The sequence below is a fragment of the Bufo bufo genome, chromosome 7 (assembly GCF_905171765.1).
Source record: "Bufo bufo chromosome 7, aBufBuf1.1, whole genome shotgun sequence".
Taxonomy (NCBI): Eukaryota; Metazoa; Chordata; class Amphibia; order Anura; family Bufonidae; genus Bufo; species Bufo bufo.
In genome coordinates this window covers 11,786,299-11,810,184 of record NC_053395.1, presented here as the reverse complement: position 1 = coordinate 11,810,184, position 23,886 = coordinate 11,786,299, and the positions used below count along the sequence as shown (strand labels likewise).

At 43.6% G+C, this 23,886-nt stretch overlaps 1 protein-coding gene across 5 annotated transcripts; it reads left to right on the top strand.

Moving 5' to 3' along the window:
* The first annotated feature begins 7,755 nt into the window (after positions 1-7,755).
* On the top strand, positions 7,756-17,187 carry LOC121007541 (sulfotransferase 1 family member D1-like). 5 transcript variants are annotated; one of them, XM_040439553.1, is made up of 8 exons: positions 7,756-7,861; positions 8,877-9,108; positions 12,848-12,973; positions 13,059-13,156; positions 14,913-15,039; positions 15,946-16,040; positions 16,240-16,420; positions 16,516-17,187. In XM_040439553.1, exons 2-8 carry the CDS (start codon positions 8,976-8,978, stop codon positions 16,620-16,622), a joined length of 867 nt encoding a protein of 288 aa, XP_040295487.1. In that variant the 5' UTR covers positions 7,756-7,861; positions 8,877-8,975; the 3' UTR covers positions 16,623-17,187. The 5 variants fall into 5 exon arrangements, with proteins under 5 accessions (XP_040295487.1, XP_040295491.1, XP_040295489.1 ...); XM_040439557.1 differs by having other exon boundaries at positions 7,800-7,861; positions 8,913-9,108; XM_040439555.1 differs by lacking the exon at positions 7,756-7,861 and adding an exon at positions 8,380-8,532.
* Positions 17,188-23,886: the final 6,699 nt, after the last annotated feature.

The following is a 23,886-nucleotide window of genomic DNA, read 5'->3' as shown; positions in this document are numbered from 1 at the left end:
TGCTGAGCTGTGTATCTAATCCTATCCTGTGTGATACTGTCTGCTGAGCTGTGTATCTAATCCTCTCCTGTGTGATACTGTCTGCTGAGCTGTGTATCTAATCATATCCTATGTGATACTGTCTGCTGAGCCGTGTATCTAATCCTGTCCTGTGTAATACGGTCTGCTGAGCTGTGTATCTAATCCTATCCTGTGTGATACTGTCTGCTGAGCTGTGTATCTAATCCTATCCTGTGTGATACTGTCTGCTGAGCTGTGTATCTAATCCTGTCCTGTGTGATACTGTCTGCTGAGCTGTGTATCTAATCCTGTCCTGTGTGATACTGTCTGCTGAGCTGTGTATCTAATCCTATCCTGTGTGATACTGTCTGCTGAGCTGTGTATCTAATCCTATCCTGTGTGATACTGTCTGCAGAGCTGTGTATCTAATCCTATCCTGTGTGATACAGTCTGCTGAGCTGTGTATCTAATCCTATCCTGTGTGATACTGTCTGCTGAGCTGTGTATCTAATCCTATCCTGTGTGATACTGTCTGCTGAGCTGTGTATCTAATCCTCTCCTGTGTGATACTATCTGCTGAGCTGTGTATCTAATCCTATCCTGTGTGATACTGTCTGCTGAGCTGTGTATCTAATCCTATCCTGTGTGATACTGTCTGCTGAGCCGTGTATCTAATCCTATCCTGTGTGATACAGTCTGCTGAGCTGTGTATCTAATCCTATCCTGTGTGATACTGTCTGCTGAGCTGTGTATCTAATCCTATCCTGTATGATACAGTCTGCTGAGCTGTGTATCTAATCCTATCCTGTGTGATACTGTCTGCTGAGCTGTGTATCTAATCCTATCCTGTGTGATACTGTCTGCTGAGCTGTGTATCTAATCCTATCCTGTGTGATACTGTCTGCTGAGCTGTGTATCTAATCCTATCCTGTGTGATACTGTCTGCTGAGCTGTGTATCTAATCCTATCCTGTGTGATACTGTCTGCTGAGCTGTGTATCTAATCCTATCCTGTGTGATACTGTCTGCAGAGCTGTGTATCTAATCCTATCCTGTGTGATACAGTCTGCTGAGCTGTGTATCTAATCCTATCCTGTGTGATACTGTCTGCTGAGCTGTGTATCTAATCCTCTCCTATGTGATACTATCTGCTGAGCTGTGTATCTAATCCTATCCTGTGTGATACTGTCTGCTGAGCTGTGTATCTAATCCTATCCTGTGTGATACTGTCTGCTGAGCTGTGTATCTAATCCTATCCTGTATGATACAGTCTGCTGAGCTGTGTATCTAATCCTATCCTGTGTGATACTGTCTGCTGAGCGGTGTATCTAATCCTATCCTGTGTGATACTGTCTGCTGAGCTGTGTATCTAATCCTATCCTGTGTGATACTGTCTGCTGAGCTGTGTATCTAATCCTATCATGTGTGATACTGTCTGCTGAGCTGTGTATCTAATCCTATCCTGTGTGATACAGTCTGCTGAGCTGTGTATCTAATCCTATCCTGTGTGATACTGTCTGCTGAGCTGTATATCTAATCCTATCCTGTGTGATACAGTCTGCTGAGCTGTGTATCTAATCCTATCCTGTGTGATACTGTCTGCTGAGCTGTGTATCTAATCCTATCCTGTGTGATACAGTCTGCTGAGCTGTGTATCTAATCCTATCCTGTGTGATACAGTCTGCTGAGCTGTGTATCTAATCCTATCCTGTGTGATACTGTCTGCTGAGCTGTGTATCTAATCCTATCCTGTGTGATACAGTCTGCTGAGCTGTGTATCTAATCCTATCCTGTGTGATACAGTCTGCTGAGCTGTGTATCTAATCCTATCCTGTGTGATACTGTCTGCTGAGCTGTGTATCTAATCCTATCCTGTGTGATACTGTCTGCTGAGCTGTGTATCTAATCCTGTCCTGTGTGATACTGTCTGCTGAGCTGTGTATCTAATCCTGTCCTGTGTGATACTGTCTGCTGAGCTGTGTATCTAATCCTATCCTGTGTGATACTGTCTGCTGAGCTGTGTATCTAATCCTATCCTGTGTGATACTGTCTGCAGAGCTGTGTATCTAATCCTATCCTGTGTGATACAGTCTGCTGAGCTGTGTATCTAATCCTATCCTGTGTGATACTGTCTGCTGAGCTGTGTATCTAATCCTCTCCTGTGTGATACTATCTGCTGAGCTGTGTATCTAATCCTATCCTGTGTGATACTGTCTGCTGAGCTGTGTATCTAATCCTATCCTGTGTGATACTGTCTGCTGAGCTGTGTATCTAATCCTATCCTGTATGATACAGTCTGCTGAGCTGTGTATCTAATCCTATCCTGTGTGATACTGTCTGCTGAGCGGTGTATCTAATCCTATCCTGTGTGATACTGTCTGCTGAGCTGTGTATCTAATCCTATCCTGTGTGATACTGTCTGCTGAGCTGTGTATCTAATCCTATCATGTGTGATACTGTCTGCTGAGCTGTGTATCTAATCCTATCCTGTGTGATACAGTCTGCTGAGCTGTGTATCTAATCCTATCCTGTGTGATACTGTCTGCTGAGCTGTGTATCTAATCCTATCCTGTGTGATACAGTCTGCTGAGCTGTGTATCTAATCCTATCCTGTGTGATACTGTCTGCTGAGCTGTGTATCTAATCCTATCCTGTGTGATACAGTCTGCTGAGCTGTGTATCTAATCCTATCCTGTGTGATACAGTCTGCTGAGCTGTGTATCTAATCCTATCCTGTGTGATACTGTCTGCTGAGCTGTGTATCTAATCCTATCCTGTGTGATACAGTCTGCTGAGCTGTGTATCTAATCCTATCCTGTGTGATACAGTCTGCTGAGCTGTGTATCTAATCCTCTCCTGTGTGATACTGTCTGCTGAGCTGTGTATCTAATCCTATCCTGTGTGATACTGTCTGCTGAGCTGTGTATCTAATCCTATCCTGTGTGATACTGTCTGCTGAGCTGTGTATCTAATCCTGTCCTGTGTGATACTGTCTGCTGAGCTGTGTATCTAATCCTGTCCTGTGTGATACTGTCTGCTGAGCTGTGTATCTAATCCTATCCTGTGTGATACAGTCTGCTGAGCTGTGTATCTAATCCTATTCTGTGTGATACTGTCTGCTGAGCTGTGTATCTAATCCTATCCTGTGTGATACAGTCTGCTGAGCTGTGTATCTAATCCTATCCTGTGTGATACTGTCTGCTGAGCTGTGTATCTAATCCTATCCTGTGTGATACTGTCTGCTGAGCTGTGTATCTAATCCTATCCTGTGTGATACTGTCTGCTGAGCTGTGCATCTAATCCTATCCTGTGTGATACAGTCTGCTGAGCTGTGTATCTAATCCTATCCTGTGTGATACTGACTGCTGAGCTGTGTATCTAATCCTATCCTGTGTGATACAGTCTGCTGAGCTGTATATCTAATCCTATCCTGTGTGATACAGTCTGCTGAGCTGTGTATCTAATCCTATCCTGTGTGATACTGTCTGCTGAGCTGTGTATCTAATCCTATCCTGTGTGATACAGTCTGCTGAGCTGTGTATCTAATCCTATCCTGTGTGATACTGTCTGCTGAGCTGTGTATCTAATCCTATCCTGTGTGATACAGTCTGCTGAGCTGTGTATCTAATCCTATCCTGTGTGATACAGTCTGCTGAGCTGTGTATCTAATCCTATCCTGTGTGATACTGTCTGCTGAGCTGTGTATCTAATCCTATCCTGTGTGATACAGTCTGCTGAGCTGTGTATCTAATCCTATCCTGTGTGATACTGTCTGCTGAGCTGTGTATCTAATCCTATCCTGTGTGATACTGTCTGCTGAGCTGTGTATCTAATCCTATCCTGTGTGATACAGTCTGCTGAGCTGTGTATCTAATCCTATCCTGTGTGATACTGACTGCTGAGCTGTGTATCTAATCCTATCCTGTGTGATACAGTCTGCTGAGCTGTGTATCTAATCCTATCCTGTGTGATACAGTCTGCTGAGCTGTGTATCTAATCCTATCCTGTGTGATACTGTCTGCTGAGCTGTGTATCTAATCCTATCCTGTGTGATACAGTCTGCTGAGCTGTGTATCTAATCCTATCCTGTGTGATACTGCCTGCTGAGCTGTGTATCTAATCTTATCCTGTGTGATACTGTCTGCTGAGCTGTGTATCTAATCCTATCCTGTGTGATACTGTCTGCTGAGCTGTGTATCTAATCCTATCCTGTGTGATACTGTCTGCTGAGCTGTGTATCTAATCCTATCCTGTGTGATACTGTCTGCTGAGCTGTGTATCTAATCCTATCCTGTGTGATACTGTCTGCTGAGCTGTGTATCTAATCCTGTCCTGTGTGATACCGTCTGCTGAGCTGTGTATCTAATCCTATCCTGTGTGATACAGTCTGCTGAGCTGTGTATCTAATCCTATCCTGTGTGATACTGCCTGCTGAGCTGTGTATCTAATCTTATCCTGTGTGATACTGTCTGCTGAGCTGTGTATCTAATCCTATCCTGTGTGATACTGTCTGCTGAGCTGTGTATCTAATCCTATCCTGTGTGATACAGTCTGCTGAGCTGTGTATCTAATCCTATCCTGTGTGATACTGTCTGCTGAGCTGTGTATCTAATCCTATCCTGTGTGATACAGTCTGCTGAGCTGTGTATCTAATCCTATCCTGTGTGATACTGTCTGCTGAGCTGTGTATCTAATCCTATCCTGTGTGATACAGTCTGCTGAGCTGTGTATCTAATCCTATCCTGTGTGATACAGTCTGCTGAGCTGTGTATCTAATCCTATCCTGTGTGATACTGTCTGCTGAGCTGTGTATCTAATCCTATCCTGTGTGATACAGTCTGCTGAGCTGTGTATCTAATCCTATCCTGTGTGATACTGTCTGCTGAGCTGTGTATCTAATCCTATCCTGTGTGATACTGTCTGCTGAGCTGTGTATCTAATCCTATCCTGTGTGATACAGTCTGCTGAGCTGTGTATCTAATCCTATCCTGTGTGATACTGACTGCTGAGCTGTGTATCTAATCCTATCCTGTGTGATACAGTCTGCTGAGCTGTGTATCTAATCCTATCCTGTGTGATACTGTCTGCTGAGCTGTGTATCTAATCCTATCCTGTGTGATACAGTCTGCTGAGCTGTGTATCTAATCCTATCCTGTGTGATACTGCCTGCTGAGCTGTGTATCTAATCTTATCCTGTGTGATACTGTCTGCTGAGCTGTGTATCTAATCCTATCCTGTGTGATACTGTCTGCTGAGCTGTGTATCTAATCCTATCCTGTGTGATACTGTCTGCTGAGCTGTGTATCTAATCCTATCCTGTGTGATACTGTCTGCTGAGCTGTGTATCTAATCCTATCCTGTGTGATACTGTCTGCTGAGCTGTGTATCTAATCCTGTCCTGTGTGATACCGTCTGCTGAGCTGTGTATCTAATCCTATCCTGTGTGATACTGTCTGCTGAGCTGTGTATCTAATCCTATCCTGTGTGATACCGTCTGCTGAGCTGTGTATCTAATCCTATCCTGTGTGATACTGTCTGCTGAGCTGTGTATCTAATCCTATCCTGTGTGATACTGTCTGCTGAGCTGTGTATCTAATCCTATCCTGTGTGATACAGTCTGCTGAGCTGTGTATCTAATCCTATCCTGTGTGATACTGTCTGCTGAGCTGTGTATCTAATCCTATCCTGTGTGATACAGTCTGCTGAGCTGTGTATCTAATCCTATCCTGTGTGATACTGTCTGCTGAGCTGTGTATCTAATCCTATCCTGTGTGATACAGTCTGCTGAGCTGTGTATCTAATCCTATCCTGTGTGATACTGTCTGCTGAGCTGTGTATCTAATCCTATCCTGTGTGATACAGTCTGCTGAGCTGTGTATCTAATCCTGTCCTGTGTGATACTGTCTGCTGAGCTGTGTATCTAATCCTATCCTGTGTGATACAGTCTGCTGAGCTGTGTATCTAATCCTATCCTGTGTGATACTGTCTGCTGAGCTGTGTATCTAATCCTATCCTGTGTGATACAGTCTGCTGAGCTGTGTATCTAATCCTATCCTGTGTGATACTGTCTGCTGAGCTGTGTATCTAATCCTATCCTGTGTGATACAGTCTGCTGAGCTGTGTATCTAATCCTATCCTGTGTGATACAGTCTGCTGAGCTGTGTATCTAATCCTATCCTGTGTGATACTGTCTGCTGAGCTGTGTATCTAATCCTATCCTGTGTGATACAGTCTGCTGAGCTGTGTATCTAATCCTATCCTGTGTGATACTGTCTGCTGAGCTGTGTATCTAATCCTATCCTGTGTGATACAGTCTGCTGAGCTGTGTATCTAATCCTATCCTGTGTGATACAGTCTGCTGAGCTGTGTATCTAATCCTATCCTGTGTGATACTGTCTGCTGAGCTGTGTATCTAATCCTATCCTGTGTGATACAGTCTGCTGAGCTGTGTATCTAATCCTATCCTGTGTGATACAGTCTGCTGAGCTGTGTATCTAATCCTATCCTGTGTGATACTGTCTGCTGAGCTGTGTATCTAATCCTATCCTGTGTGATACAGTCTGCTGAGCTGTGTATCTAATCCTGTCCTGTGTGATACTGTCTGCTGAGCTGTGTATCTAATCCTATCCTGTGTGATACAGTCTGCTGAGCTGTGTATCTAATCCTAACCTGTGTGATACTGTCTGCTGAGCTGTGTATCTAATCCTCTCCTGTGTGATACTGTCTGCTGAGCTGTGTATCTAATCCTATCCTGTGTGATACTCCCTGCTGAGCTGTGTATCTAATCCTATCCTGTGTGATACTGTCTGCTGAGCTGTGTATCTAATCCTCTCCTGTGTGATACTGTCTGCTGAGCTGTGTATCTAATCCTATCCTGTGTGATACTCCCTGCTGAGCTGTGTATCTAATCCTATCCTGTGTGATACTGTCTGCTGAGCTGTGTATCTAATCCTATCCTGTGTGATACTACCTGCTGAGCGGTGTATCTAATCTTATCCTGTGTGATACTGTCTGCTGAGCTGTGTATCTAATCCTATCCTGTGTGATACTGTCTGCTGAGCTGTATATCTAATCCTATCCTGTGTGATACAGTCTGCTGAGCTGTGTATCTAATCCTATCCTGTGTGATACTGTCTGCTGAGCTGTGTATCTAATCCTATCCTGTGTGATACAGTCTGCTGAGCTGTGTATCTAATCCTATCCTGTGTGATACTGTCTGCTGAGCTGTGTATCTAATCCTATCCTGTGTGATACAGTCTGCTGAGCTGTGTATCTAATCCTGTCCTGTGTGATACTGTCTGCTGAGCTGTGTATCTAATCCTATCCTGTGTGATACAGTCTGCTGAGCTGTGTATCTAATCCTATCCTGTGTGATACTGTCTGCTGAGCTGTGTATCTAATCCTATCCTGTGTGATACTGTCTGCTGAGCTGTGTATCTAATCCAATCATGTGTGATACTGTCTGCTGAGCTGTGTATCTAATCCTATCCTGTGTGATACTGTCTGCTGAGCTGTGTATCTAATCCTATCCTGTGTGATACTGTCTGCTGAGCTGTGTATCTAATCCTATCCTGTGTGATACTGTCTGCTGAGCTGTGTATCTAATCCTATCCTGTGTGATACCGTCTGCTGAGCTGTGTATCTAATCCTATCCTGTGTGATACTGTCTGCTGAGCTGTGTATCTAATCCTCTCCAGTGTGATACTGTCTGCTGAGCTGTGTATGAACTCCCATGAGATGACTGTTTGGCACCAGGACAGCGCCCGCCCCTGATCCTTCCCTTTGCCCCGTGGCTTCTCCTGTATTAGTCGGTGCAGCCGCTCACTGTGCCAGGCTGCATCCTCCTCTCTGCTATTTCTCAGGTAGGTACGGGGCGCTGTCGTGGCTTTTAGTGCTCAGGTTATTTAGCGAGGGGTCATTTTTTTCTTTAGGAGTCATTTGATATTTTCTTAGATCCTGTGCTGATGAATTAGTGTAACGCCATCTGTATTTATCAGGTCCAACAAGACCTGGGCAGTGGTGCCCGTAGATCGCAGACCTCTACACGAGCCGTAAATTCCCTTCTCCTCTGGGTTCTCCTAGGGGTACTTACACACGGTGCAGATTGCACATCAGTCTGTATTATTTATCGGGTTTTGATGTGATATTTGTGCCTTTTTTGTTGCGGCTTTTGGTGCAGATTTTTGGTTTATGGTAACAACTTACTGAAGTCTTTGGGAAACCTCCGCTACATAAGGTGATTTGATATTCTGCACGGAAGGTCAATATCTGCAGAGAAGAAACAAGTGCAGATGAGATTTATCTAGTCACATTCACTCTGCTGTTACTGTAAGCAGATTTTCCACATGAGAATCCAAGCAGAAAAAAGTTTGTAATCCACACCGTGTGCAGGTACCCTGAGCGTCCACTTACTGCAGCAACCCTGTATCAGGGTGGAACCTGTAGCCCTGTTCATCCAGCGCCTCCTGGTTCATGCACAGAATAGGACTACAGCAAAGACTGACACCTTCACAGACAGAACAGTACAATAAAGGAGGATTAATAGTAAATGTTTGGGTGCAGGGTATCGAAATGTTACAGGGGATTCCTACAGCAAAAAAGAAGGACCCAGCCCACCGCCCCAATCTGTTTATCAGCAGTACGCAGCCAATGAGTTAATGTAATGGCGTCATCACTGAGGATTAAGATTCTGCCACATTTCCAGGGGCCTTTACTTATAACGCTGCTGCAAGAAGAATTGTCGATGCAGCTCTGGATGTGACTAGAGGATATTGCTTGAGGATAACAAAGACACTAAGCTTTCAGGACAAGGAGCGTGTAACTCAGGATCAGCACAAGAGTCTTTACTAGCACTGGTTAACTCTTTCTTTGCTACAGCGTACAGACAGACGCCATATTTCCTCCTCTTTCCAGTGGTGCTGTTTGGTTGTCCTTGCAGCTGAAAGCTTCCCCTCCTGCGCCGACAGATCTGCAGACATGGTTGTCCGCCCCCCGCTGGGAGATGTGTGTGGGATGCCCATTGTGGGAACCTTTGCAGAAAACTGGGCGAACGTGCAGAAGTTCCAGGCTGGAGAAGGAGACGTGCTGATAGACACCTACCCCAAATCTGGTAGGACTATGGACACTTCTGAATATCATAGGTGTGCAGAGGTTGGGGGCACACCAGGGCCCAGGAGACTGAGCCACCCTGAAGCTCTTATTTCTCTGAGCTATGTTGACCCGTGCCATGTCTTGCCGCATCTCAGGTACCTAAAAGATTCAGACCGCGCGTATCATAAATATACGGTATAAAACAGGTAATTTTCTCTTCCTCCCTTCAAAAAAGTACCGAGGTCTGCAGATCTCCTACTGATGGATATCCTGCAACTTACAAAGAAAAACAATAGGGTAGATCCGTATGGTTGTGCTGCCCTGTGGTGCACAGATTGTACTTACACGGCACATAGTATATGTACATATCACAGATTTCCTCTGCAAGCTAGTTGGTTCTCCGCAGTGAAGATGCGCGCTCACACGCTCACACGCTCACGCGCTCACACGCTGGTGCACAGGGCTCAGCCACGGACTTGATTACCGCATACACCTGGTGGGTCTGCCGGGATTCCCAACTTCTTTTGGTTCAGAACTTTCTGTGGATACAAGTAGCTCCCACCATAGTGAAGCTCCGATAACTATTTTAGAAGGTTTATTAGCACATACTTACAAACACGCACTTTAAAATCGCATTAAAATCCCAGCGTCTTTCTCCTTGCCCGACGCAGGTTTCGCTCCTTGAGCTTCGTCGGGGGCACACATCATCTCTCCCTCCCCCTTCTCTTTTATTTGGTAGGTTAGCGTTAATCAAGCACCTGGTATGTTGCTCAAGACGCCTCCTCTGTTTTTCTATCATTTAACCCTATACTTGTATCCATTAATTCTCAATGGGAAAAAAACGCAGTGCTCTAGGTCCTAATTCACGTAGGGATAGTTGTTTCACCGACTTCTAGAGTTATTTTAGAACAGCTTGGAGATCAAAATCTACATTCCAGCCCCCCGGTTGTAGCGTACTCAATTCATATATCCACCCACTTTCTTGTCTATTAATTTTATCTAAAAAGCTGCCTCCCCTCCAATGGTTTTGTACCAGTTCTACCCCCATAAATTTTAATCCCTCTGGATTCTTTTGGTGGTATTTTTTATAGTGCGCCGAGACACCATGACTTTCAAGCCCCTTCTCGATGTTCCTTATATGCTCCTGTACCTGGACCTTGAGGGGTCTGATGGTACGTCCTACGGTCTCCTACGGTCTCCTCAGGTCGAATGGCACTATGTACTAATTTATTCTGTAAATTAGGTGCTCTTTTATAGATGACCAGTGGTTTTGCGGGGATTGCAGGTCCAAGTACTGGATCATTTTTCAGAATGGGCCAGTTTTTTTTTATTGCATTTTTTAGTTCCCCAGAACATTGTGTGAACTGGGTTATAAAAGAGAAATGGAAATCTATTATTTTCTTCTCTATTTTTGGGTTATTTAGGGTCTCCTCTCTTTGTTTTATTGTATCTATTATACATTTTTCCAATTTTTCACTCTCATATCCTTTTTCTAGAAAACGTTCTTTAATTTTTTTGCTTTGTTCTTTAAACATAGCTGTTTCAGTGCAGTTGCGGTGGATTCTCTGGACCTGTCCCTTGGGTCGATTTTGGAGCCAAAGGGAATAATGGCAGCTGGTTAGATCTATATACCCGTTGTCATCAGTGGGCTTAAAATAGGTCTTGGTTTTAAAGTATCCATCTTCTATATATATATAGTTAGGTCCAGAAAATCCACCGAAACCGCACTAACAGTGCTAGTGAAGCTAAGGTTCCATTTATTATTTTCTAGACCCCCAATAAACGTCTCTAGCTGATTTTTTTCTCCTTCCCATATCACCAGGCAATCGTCTATATACCTTTTCCAGATTTTTTGTGTCCCACTTTTTTTCGCATTTATTCACCTTAGGGTCAATATAATATTTTTCCCACATGGTCATAAAAACATTTGCAAAACTGGGGGCGAATTTCGCCCCCATCGCGGTTCCGACCTTCTGAAGATAAAACTGGCCCTTAAACCAAAAATAATTATAATCTAGGCAGAATTCTACACAGCGTACAATGAAGTCTGCTTGTATTTTTGTCATATCGGGGTCATCGTACAGGGTGTCTTTTATAGCTTGTAGTCCTTTATTTTTTGGTCTAATTGTATACAGGGAGGATACGTCGATGGTGGCCATCCACATATTCTCCCTAACCACCTGTAGTTCTTTTATCATTTTCACCACACAACCACTGTCCTTCAAAAATGACGGGGCTAGGGGTACGTACTTCTGTAAAAAACTATCTATGTACTCCGTGATTCTGCTGGTCAGGGAATTAATCCCTGATACTATGGGTCTACCTGGGGGGTTAGTCAGGCTTTTGTGAATCTTCGGTAGTACATAGATAATTGGGGTCGTAGGCTCTTTTATATTCAGATATTCTGTTTCCTTTTTATTGAGTATACCTTTATCACTTCCATATTTGATTAATTCTTGTAATTTGACCCTATATTCTGGAAGGGGGTCTTTTTTCAACATAGCATAGGTTTTTGTATCTTTCAGCTGTCTCAATACCTCTGCTTCATAATCCTCAACATTCATCACTACTATCCCTCCCCCTTTATCAGCGGGCTTTATTATTATATTCTGATTATCTTGTAACATTTTAAGTGCATCTCTTTCTTTTTTAGTCAGGTTACCGCCTTTATTTTTTCCAAATCGTTCAGAATACTTCTCTTGAAAGCATCTAAGCACTCATTATTTTTGTTTTTTGGATAAAATTTAGATTTTTCTTTTAAATCTGTATGTATGTATTCTTTCCTCTGCTCCGCATTATTGGGGTTAGTAGTTGATTCTTTCCCTAAGAAAAATTTGGCTATGTTTAGTTTTTTTATATATTTATGTATATCAACAAAGGTATCAAACTTATTGAGGTTTTTAGATGACGCAAATTTTAGCCCCTTTCTCAGCACCGCCTTTTCAGTTTCTGACAAGGTGGGCCTGCTGAGGTTGAATATCCCATCATTCACGCCTTGCTTTTTTTGTTTGCAGATTTTGTGTTTTTTTTCCCCCTCTTTTTCCTCTACAAATCTTCTTTTTTGCGGTGTATTGGTATTTTGTGTGGTTTTGTCGTACCTTTCCTGGGATTTCTGTGGTTTTTCCTGCTCTTCCCTCTGTATGCCTTTGATTGCCCGATGCGGAAAATTCTGTTTATCTAACATTTCTCCTTCCTGCGTTTTATCATGTGGTTCTTCTCTATTTTTTGTCTGTTGCACTATGCTCCCCTGTTTCTTTAGTGTGTCTTCTCTTACAAATCTATATGGGTTTTCATTTCTATATGGTCACCCATATTGCTGGTATGGTCTCCTAGCACCCGACCACTGATAGTAATAACTTCCCCTTCCATCTCCATTATAATTGCTATTATAGCGCTGCGTACCCCATGTGTTCGTCAGTGGATCCCCATTACTTTCATTTTTCCATATTTCGTCCCGTTCCTCCCACCGATGTCTGGAATAGCTGTATGGTCTAACATTCACACTATTGTTCTTTTCCTCGGTCTCTTTATGATCTCCCTGTTCTGTTTTATTTACCTTTCTATTTATTTTTGGCCTTGGTACTTTTTTGAAGGGAGGAAGAGAAAATAACCTGTTTTATACCTTATATTTATGATACGCGTGGTCCGAATCTTTTATGTACATTCTTTGAAAGTGTGATCGACCCCACAACACTCCTCGGACCTGTAGCAATTTTTTGCGGACTGGTGATTAAGTATATACTTTTACTGCTTCTCAGGTACCACCTGGATCAGTGAGATTGTAGACTTAATTCTACAGAATGGAGATAAAAAGAAAGCCCAGCGCGGAGCCATTTTCGAGCGGGTGCCCTTTCTGGAGTTTGCAGTGCCTGAAATACCAACAGGTAGGTGATGCCGATACAGTCACTTCTTTTATAATATATTCAACCATATCTTCCAACATCTAACTTGTTGCCTCATCCTCCTCAGGGACTGAATTGCTTAATGCAATAAAGCCTCCACGAGTGATCAAATCTCATTTATCCGTGCAAACCCTGCCGAACAGCTTCTGGGAAAAGAACTGCAAGGTACTGGATATAACAAGATGTGGGCTTTGTGTGGACCTTGGCTGGTGACAACCTATCATAGACTCAGGTCTATTATTTCCTCCTGTAGGCCCTGGTCTACATCTCTAGAGCTTGGTATATCACTGCTAATAAAGCTATGTCTACTGTTCCTGCCATGTAACAGGCTTATATTTATCTTCCTTGCAGTAGGAATTGGTCACACATTACTCTAAAGGTCCAGGTCCATCTCTTCTTGTAGAATTGGGTCCACCTACTGCATATCCTTCATGTGTGGTCTCTTGCTTTATGATTAGGTCCAAATAATGCTCTATTATCAGGTGTCTCATGCTGGGCAGCCTACTATATCTCTCTATATTAGCCGGCTCTAGTTCTCCTCCTGGAGTGCTCATCTCATTTTCTTTGACCTCTATCCAGGTCTGTTCTGCTTCATCTCTTTCCACATAAACCTCTAATCTCTTTGGCTTTGAAGACAGTTTTACTATGTAACCATTTTGTTCCCGTGAACTTTGTCAGTCACTCAAATGTCTCTCAGTGCAGCATTTTCTTATGCCTTCTGGACACCATGTATTGATTATCCAGGTCCACTCTCTCAGAAGATGTATACGCTGCTCACAAAAAGTTAGGGATATTTGGCTTGTGGGTAGAATGTCAGGAAGAACCTAAAATGTCCTCTAACCTTTACAGGTGAACTTAATGTGACCATCTCTAACCTTCTGAATGCACATGTCCAACCGTTCATTGTTTTAGTACTTTTGCACAGCTGTTTAATTCATGAATCACCCAATACATTTCCTGGTGCAATTAGAACTGATATTTAAACAGTCCTCCTCACCATGCTGTTCACATTTTGACATCATGAGACCAAAACGACACCTAACAATTGATCAACAGGACCTCACCATTGCGAGGCTTCAAGCAGGATGTTCTCAGATGGAAGTGGCCACTGAGCCTTGAGTGTCAGAGTGTCATCAGCAGGTTGTATCAGAGATACAAAGAGACTGAAAGAGTCACAGAAAGGCAGAGAAGTGGACATTCTTTGGCCACATCCCACACTGATGACCACTTCATTGTGAACAATGACCTGTGGAACCGGATGATGAATGCCACACAACTCCAGGCACATTTAAGAGAGGTGAGAGGCACCCGAATGTCACTTCAGACTATTCAAAACCGTTTACATCAGCATGGACTGAATGCTAGGCCACCTGCAAGGTACCTGATTACACCACCAGGCACAGGCGTCATCGTCTTGCATGGGCCAGGGAGCATCTAGGGTTAGAGACTGGGGTACCTCAAATGGAGTGGCCTGCACTTTCTTCAGACCTGAATCCCATTGAAAACCGCATAGAGGCTTGTAACTTTGTACCCCAGAACCTCAATGACCTGAGGGCCACCCTTCAAGAAGAGTGGGATGCCATGCCTCAGCAGACAATAAGTCGACTTGTGAACTGCAGGAGACGTTGTCGTCAACCTCAAATTGATGATAAAGGCTACAGGACAAATTATTGAGACAATGACATTTTTTTGTGGGGGTATACCCAGCACTGGTGTTGGCTTTTGTTTCAATAAGTTGTTTGAGATGAGGAAATTACCATTTCGGCTTCTACGTAAATTCCCGACTTTCATGATATAATATCACTGGAGCCAGAACGTTTTACGTTTTCCATAAATTTCACCTGAAAGCCAAATATCCCTAACTTTTTGTGAGTATTGTATATCTATATATATAAAACGATGTATTGTCTTCTACCCACAGGTCATCTATGTGGCCCGAAATATTAAGGATGTGTTAGTGTCGTATTATCACTTCGTCCGCATGGCCCCTATGTTCCCAGAGCCTGAAACTTTTGAAGAGTTTCTACAAAGCTTCATAGAGGGAAAAGGTATATATGGGTTGTATGTTATCTGCTGCTTTATAGGCACAGCTCATGGTGAAAATGTTCTGACATCTTAAAGTGGCCATATGCACTAGATAGCTGTCAAACACTTGTTTGGCCAGTAGATCTTCCTACCGATGCCCCACACACATACACACTGGCTTCAGCCAAGCATGCATGTTTCTTAATGGTAAGGCGGAATAAGCTGCTTCCAGACTTCTCTATCCACAGCCTTGAGGTAAAAAGAATTCAGCATGCTAGGATGATATCTGCAGCAGAGGTTCCAGCAGGAGCCTCCATCACAGATTCTGGCAACACGGTATAAGCTGGTATTTTGTACCTATGCCTTACTGAATACTGGAATCTGGCCGCAGAGGTGTATGTAGCCTAAGATACCTGACTCTGCTTTCCACTGACATCTCCCATCAGGGGAGAGGTGGGACACCCCCATAAGCATTAGATGGTTGCCCGTCATGCAGAAATCAGCTAATTAGGATGACATCCATCTATGTTTGGCCGCCTTTACAGTTGTCCTAAGAACAAGATAACAACTTGACCCTCCGACCTCCCGGAGACCTCTCACAACCTGTAGAGATAATAGAGGTTCAGAAACAGGCGGACTCTTTATTCTAAGGAGTTAGGGGTGCTAATTAATTCTTCTGGCACTTCAGGAGCTCCCTCTAATTCAGTTCAGGGTATGTCCATTTTTGCAAAGCTCATGTGTGAGTAAGGCTTCAGTGTCTGATGATTGGCTTGGCAACCAGTCTGCTCCACTTCGTCTGCGATGACTCCCACCATACGGTTTAAACTTTGGAGCTGGTGCCATCAGATGTAGAGAGGGGGTAAGATGGAGGGGAGTAACACAGGTAGGTAGGATACCCTTTTAATTATGTCCTTGCTTGTCTTCTCTAGTTGCTTATGGATCATGGAGCGATCACGTCAAGGACTGGTGGAAGATAAGGCAGGAGAGAGACATCCTCTACCTCTTCTATGAGGACATGTTAGCGGTGAGGTGAACAGTTTTATCCACTTATTTTTTTAAATTATATCAGAATGGACTTATTTGATCGATGTCGTCATCTCCTTGGATTGACTGGCAATATCGACAGGTATATTTGTGTCTGGTCTCTAGGGTACTAAGCACTATATTTTTGAAGCCCGTCTACACAAGTATTTTTGTTATTTGACTTCTGAACCTCAATTTAGGAACCAAAACGTGAGATCAGAAAAGTGATGAAGTTCTTGAGGAAGGATTTACCTGAAGATGTTCTGGAGAAGATTTACCAGTCCACCACCTTCAAGGCCATGAAAGAGAACAGCATGGCCAACTACAGCACCATGCCTTCCCACGTCATGGACTTAACCATCTCACCCTTCATGAGGAAAGGTATGAAGTGTCCCTTCCCACTGATGACATCATAGTGACATAGGTCTGCAGTAGACACGTCATAGTCATTACATCTTGTACGTCCTTTATTTCAGGGATCAGCGGAGACTGGAAGAGCCATCTCACTGTGGCTCAAAATGAACTACTTGATGAATACTACAAGAAGGAGATGTCTGACACCGATCTGACCTTCCACTTCTAAGACCTTGACATAACCCACATAACTCATGTATACGCCATTTTATAGCTTAAACACTCATTTTCCTGATTTCTATTATTCTTGTGGGTTGGTTGGATGTTTTTGGCATTAAGTGTTATTAACTGTTTCTACACCCGTAAGGAAGAAGGAAGCCTCATAAACATTGGTCCAGCCCACAACATGGCTGCCTTCCCATTATGGACACTGCTCCTTTCACGGGACCGCACAGCATTATAACGATTTAAAATGCTGTTTGTCTCTGCCCGGCCTTACATCTACTGAATTATACTGACATAATGCTGTCAGTGTAATTCAGTCAGATGTAAGGTCAGGCAGAGACACACAGCATTATAAATCATTATAATGCCATGTGATCCTGTGAAAGAAGCAGTGTTCATAACGTGAAATCACAGTCCCACACCGAGCTTGGTTTTTTTCTCACTGGACACTCTTGTCTGAAATTCCCCTTAGACATCACACAGTGAACTCTACATAATACATCAACGTTCCCCTGCAGTTTTCCCATCTTATGTTCCATTGTAAAATTAAAATTCTGTAAAGACAAGAACCATCTGGTCACTCGTGCATTTCTCTCTTTGTTCTATTCATCCACTCAAGAGGAGCATGGTCGGTAACCAAGGTAAATTTCCTACCACCAAGCAGATAGTATCTGAGTGACTCCAATACTCATTCACAAGGTGTGACAGAACTGCTCCCAACCCTGAATCAGAAGCATCCGCCTGACATCCTATCACACCTTATATACCCACTGAGGGATATGTGTGCAGACAGCCTATCACACACCTTATATACCCACTGAGGGATATGTGTGCAGACAGCCTATCACACACCTTATATACCCACAAGGGATATGTGTGCAGACAGCCTATCACACAGCTTGGGACCAAGCGCCTAAATCCAATTATAGAAAAAATATAAATACAGACCTCCAGCTTCTATTCAGTGACAACCTTTATTCTTAGAGTTGCTGTAAAAACGACAGTGTATTCACATCTACGCGTTTCGGATCGATTACTTCTGATCCTTCCTAATGCACAGAGGGATATGTGTACAGACAGCCTATTACACACCTTATATACCCAGCGAGGGATATGTGAGCAGACAGCCTATCACACCTTATATACCCACCGAGGGATATGTGTGCAGACAGCCTATCACACACCTTATATACCCACAGAGGGATATGTGAGCAGACAGCCTATCACACCTTATATACCCACCGAGGGATATGTGTGCAGATAGCCTATCACACCTTATATACCCACCGAGGGATATGTGAGCAGACAGCCTATCACACCCCTTATATACCCAGCGAGGGATATGTGTGCAGACAGCCTATCACACCTTATATACCCACCGAGGGATATGTGTGCAGACAGCCTATCACACCCCTTATATACCCAGCGAGGGATATGTGTGCAGACAGCCTATCACACCCCTTATATACCCAGCGAGGGATATGTGTGCAGACAGCCTATCACACACCTTATATACCCACCGAGGGATATGTGAGCAGACAGCCTATCACACCTTATATACCCACCGAGGGATATGTGTGCAGACAGCCTATCACACCTTATATACCCACCGAGGGATATGTGTGCAGAAAGCCTATCACACCTTATATACCCACCGAGGGATATGTGTGCAGACAGCCTATCACACCCCTTATATACCCAGCGAGGGATATGTGTACAGACAGCCTATCACACACCTTATGTACCCAGCAAGGGATATGTGAGCAGACAGCCTATCACACCTTATATACCCACCGAGGGATATGTGTGCAGACAGCCTATCACACCTTATATACCCACCGAGGGATATGTGAGCAGACAGCCTATCACACACCTTATGTACCCACTAAGGGATATGTGAGCAGACAGCCTATCACACACCTTATATACCCACAAGGGATATGTGTGCAGACAGCCTATCACACCTTATATACCCACCGAGGGATATGTGAGCAGACAGCCTATCACACACCTTATGTACCCACTAAGGGATATGTGTGCAGACAGCCTATCACACACCTTATATACCCACAAGGGATATGTGTGCAGACAGCCTATCACACACCTTATATACCCACAAGGGATATGTGTGCAGACAGCCTATCACACAGCTTGGGACCAAGCGCCTAAATCCAATTATAGAAAAAATATAAATACAGACCTCCAGCTTCTATTCAGTGACAACCTTTATTCTTAGAGTTGCTGTAAAAACGACAGTGTATTCACATCTACGCGTTTCGGATCGATTACTTCTGATCCTTCCTAATGCACAGAGGGATATGTGTACAGACAGCCTATTACACACCTTATATACCCAGCGAGGGATATGTGAGCAGACAGCCTATCACACCTTATATACCCACCGAGGGATATGTGTGCAGACAGCCTATCACACACCTTATATACCCACAGAGGGATATGTGAGCAGACAGCCTATCACACCTTATATACCCAGCGAGGGATATGTGTACAGACAGCCTATCACACACCTTATGTACCCAGCAAGCGATATGTGAGCAGACAGCCTATCACACCTTATATACCCACCGAGGGATATGTGTGCAGACAGCCTATCACACCTTATATACCCACCGAGGGATATGTGAGCAGACAGCCTATCACACACCTTATGTACCCACTAAGGGATATGTGAGCAGACAGCCTATTACACACCTTATATACCCACAGAGGGAAATGGGTGCAGGCACCCAATCACACCTTATATACCCACTGAGCGATGTTTGTGCAGACAGCCTGTCACACCTTATATTCCCACTGAGGGATATGTGTACAGACAGCCTATCATACCTTATATACCCACCGAGGGATATGTGTACAGACAGCCTATCACACCTTATATACCCACCGAGAGATATGCGTACAGACAGCCTATCACACCTTATATACCCACCGAGGGATATGTGTGCAGACAGCCTATCACACCTTATATACCCACCGAGGAATATGTGCACAGACAGCCTATCACACCTTATATACCCACCGAGGGATATGTGTGCAGACAGCCTATCACACACCTTATATACAGGGCCGTCTTTAATATTGATTGGACCCTGGGCAAGAATTTACTTGGGCCCCCTGGATCCCGCCTTCCCACACCCTAGCATGCAATCACAACCACCACCACAACATACACAAAAAATAAAAAACAAGTAATATATATAATATAGCTTACAGTGAATTACTGTAAATACTTATAGTTCTGAAGACTCTGGGCACCGCTCTGCAGTTACGGAAGGAGACCGGGGCTTGGCTCACCATAGCGTTGCAGTGCCTCTGCATGATGTCACGGCACATGCATTGCTCCAGACAAAAAAAAAACACCTAGTAGCCATTGGCTCCTGAACTGAAAAATTTAGGAGCCCGAAAAAATTTTCAGTCGCCAAATCAAAAACTAATCAAAATTTGGTATTGTGACAATGCTATGCCGATCAGATCGGCGTAGGGTTGTTTCGATACCAAAATTTTGATTCGCTTTCGTCACCATAAAAAAGTATTGCAATACTCAATACCATGCAAAAAAAAAAAAAGCAGCGTGCATTTCGCATTTTATGAAACGTTCGGCCCATAATAGAACAGTCCTATCCTATTTTTTGGGGTGACAAAAAAATGGCGAATCGCATGTTTTCTATTTATATATTTCTGTTACGGCGCTCACCGCATAGGAGATATTTTTTTATAATTTAATAGTTTGGACTTTTCGGACGCAGCGCTATGTAATATGTTTATTTATTTATTGTTTATATATTTTATATGTAAAATTGGGAAAGGGGGATTTAAACTTAATATTTTAGGGTACTTTCACACTAGCGTTTTTCATTTCCGGCATAGAGTTCCGTCACAGGGGCTCTATACCGGAAAAGAACTGATCAGGCATATCGCCATGCATTCTGAATGGAGAGTAATCCGATCAGGATGCATCAGGATGTCTTCAGTTCAGTCGTTTTGACTGATCAGGCAAAAGATAAAACCGCAGCATGCTACAGTTTTTTCTCCAGCGAAAAAAACTGAAGACTTGCCTGAATGCCGGATCCGGCATTTTTCCCCATAGGAATGTATTAGTGCCAGATCCGGCATTCAAAATACCGGAATGCCAGATCCGTCCTTCCGGCCTGCGCATACGCAGACTGGTAAAAATGTGTAAAAAGATACAAGACGGATCTGTCTGTCCGCATGACAAGTGGAGAGACGGATTCATTCTTGCAATGCATTTGTGAGATGGATCCGCATCCGGATGCGTCTCACAAATGCTTCCAGTCACATCCAGAACTGCCCGCCGGATCACACTGCCACAATGTGAAAGTAGCCTTAGTGTTTGTGTTTTTTTTTTTTTTACTTACTATTAGCCCCCTTAGGGCTGGAATTCTTCTCCTATTCACCCTTAGGCCCCTTTCACACGGGCGAGATTTCTGCGCGGGTCCAATGCATGAGGTGAACGCATTGCACCCGCACTGAATCTGGACCCATTCATTTCTATGGGGCTGTGCACATGAGCGGTGATTTTCACGCAACGCAGGCCCCAAAGAAGTTAATAGGGCTGCGTGAAAATCACAAGCATCCGCAAGCAAGTGCGGATGCGGTGCGATTTCCACGCATGGTTGCTAGGATGAAAGTCTATTCACTGTGTTATTTTCCCTTATAACATGGTTATAAGGGAAAATAATAGCATTCTTTAATACAGAATGGTTAGTAGAAGGTCAATTGAGGATTAAAAAATAAAAATAAAATGAACTCACCTCCTCCAATTGATTGCGTAGCTGCCGGTCTCCTGTTTTTTCTTCAGGACCTGTCTAAGGACCTGTGGTGACGTCACTGTGCTCATCACATGGTACATCACATGGTACATCACATGATCCATCACCATGGTAATGGACCATGTAATGAGCTCAGTTAAGGAGGTTAATTTATTTTTTATTTTTTAACCCTCATTGGCACTGCGCCACCAATGTTTATTATACTGGGTGGGGGGGGCGCACTGCACCACCAATGTTTATTATACTGGGGGGGCGCACTGCACCACCAATGTTTATTATACTGGGGAGGGGGGGTGCACTGCGCCACCAATGAAGGTAACTGACCTGTTAATACATATACAGGAGGCGGGTGCCGGAATCAAATAGCCGGCACCTGACCTCTATGACAGGGAGCTGCGATCAGCTGCAGTTAACCCCTCAGGTGCCAGCTATTTGATTCCGGCACCCGCCTCCTGTATTTGTATTAACAGTTCAGTTATCTTCATTGGTGGCGCAGTGCGCCCCCCCCCCCTCCACTACTCCTCCCGTCTCCTTCCTTATTGGCGGTGGCAGCAGCACTGGGGGGAGAGACTCCTCCACTGCGCTGCTGAGAAGAACATCGGCGGCGGGGCAGAGAACTATCATCTCCTGTGCCCCGCAGCTGTATTCAACTGCAGAGCTGCGGCGGCGAACTTAGGTTTTAGAGGAGGACAATAAGAAAAAAATATTTTCCACTAAAGCTCAGGTCAGACCACCAATCAGACCCTCAAAGTTAATCAGACCTCAGCTGACAGCCACAATAAGACCCCCAATGTTAATAAGACCCTCAATCAGACCTCATATCATCCACCCAATGCCATATATCAGCCCCCCAATGCCATATACCTGCCCCCCAATGCCATATATCAGCCCCCCAGGCTCAGTTATCAGCCTGCCATCCTCATATATCAGCCCCCCAGCCTCAAGTCTCAGCCCCCAGCCTCATGTATCAGCCCCCAGCCTCATATATCAGCCCCCAGCCTCATATCAGCCCCCAGCCTCATATCAGCCCCCCAGCCTCATATATCAGCCCCCCAGCCTATAAGTCTAACCATACTGTCTATTACTCTGTAATTCCTCTAGCGCCGTTCTATGGAAACAGTAGGTTTAAAGAGCACAGCAAATGCTTGAAATAACTTCTTTATTAACTTCAACTTTTCTTCATATATAACATTACCGCCTCCGCAGCAGATAGTCCATGTACATAACACGTGTTTAAAAGATATCACAAAATAGCGTTATGCATAAGTTGGTGGTTCAACTGTTCAATCTTGTCATTCAACATACAATGGTGCATATATTTCTCTCTTCAGTATCTGTACTGTCACTTTAAGTTATTTATGCACTTTATGATCTCTCTGAGAGGTATAAAGAGATTTAAAAAAAGAGATTTAACAACAACAATTTGGATTGCAATATGGAATCTGAATGCTTGCAATTGTATGCTTGCAATTTTCATTTGCAATTGTATGGTTGCAATTGGTGGAACTGTATGTAAACACACATATATATATAGTTCAGTATACAGTTCTAAACACAATACTAACAATATCGACATTATATAACTGTTTTAACTACCTATTTTGGCCTCTTGTTCCCATAAAACTCAGCTCTCAGTGGAGTGCATGTCTCTTCAGCTCCTGTCTCTGGTGAATAATGATTCCAGCAACACCTGCTAGGGGAATTCCCAGACATGATGTGTGTGAGGCTGGCTGTGCTTGGTGAAAACTCTTGCTGTGTGAGAAGCTAGCTGTGATTAGTCTAGACTTCTGCCCAGCAACAGATTAACACTATGCTTTCTGTTGTTTCTGTCACTGAGCTTACCTTACATTACAAAATGAATCTTAAAGACATATTATCTTTTTCTGCTTCTGTGAACACAATATATAACTGTTATATGACATCCAAAACATGAATTTACAGTAAATTACTCTGCTTTTGTCTTTCTTTAACACATAAACATAGGAACTGTATTAAGGCTATTGGCAGGTCCAGCTGTATACACATATAAGCTATATTAGCAACCTAGGACAGGTCTTAGCTGGCCAGCTACACTCCCACCAAAATTACCTATAATTCTATGTTCTTAGTGGTAGGACTTGAACATGAATTTGAGGAATATGCCATCAGGATGCCATATCTCAACTTCCAAGTGTCTTTTATCACTCTCAAGTAGAACAACTAACTTCTGTATAGGACGTTCCAACTTGAGTGGAGTAGTGAGACGTTTTCCTTTTTTGTCAAGTTTTAAGTCTTCTATTTGTAACAACACTCTTCTTACTAGTCTGTATTCATCCTTTTGAACTTCTAGAACTTTGGCCAATTTCCATTGAGTTCTAGATAAATCTTCTCTTCTACTAACACTATGTCACCAACTTGGACATTTCGTCTGGGTGTTTGCCATTTACTTCTTAGCATAAGATTGGCTAAGTACTCTTT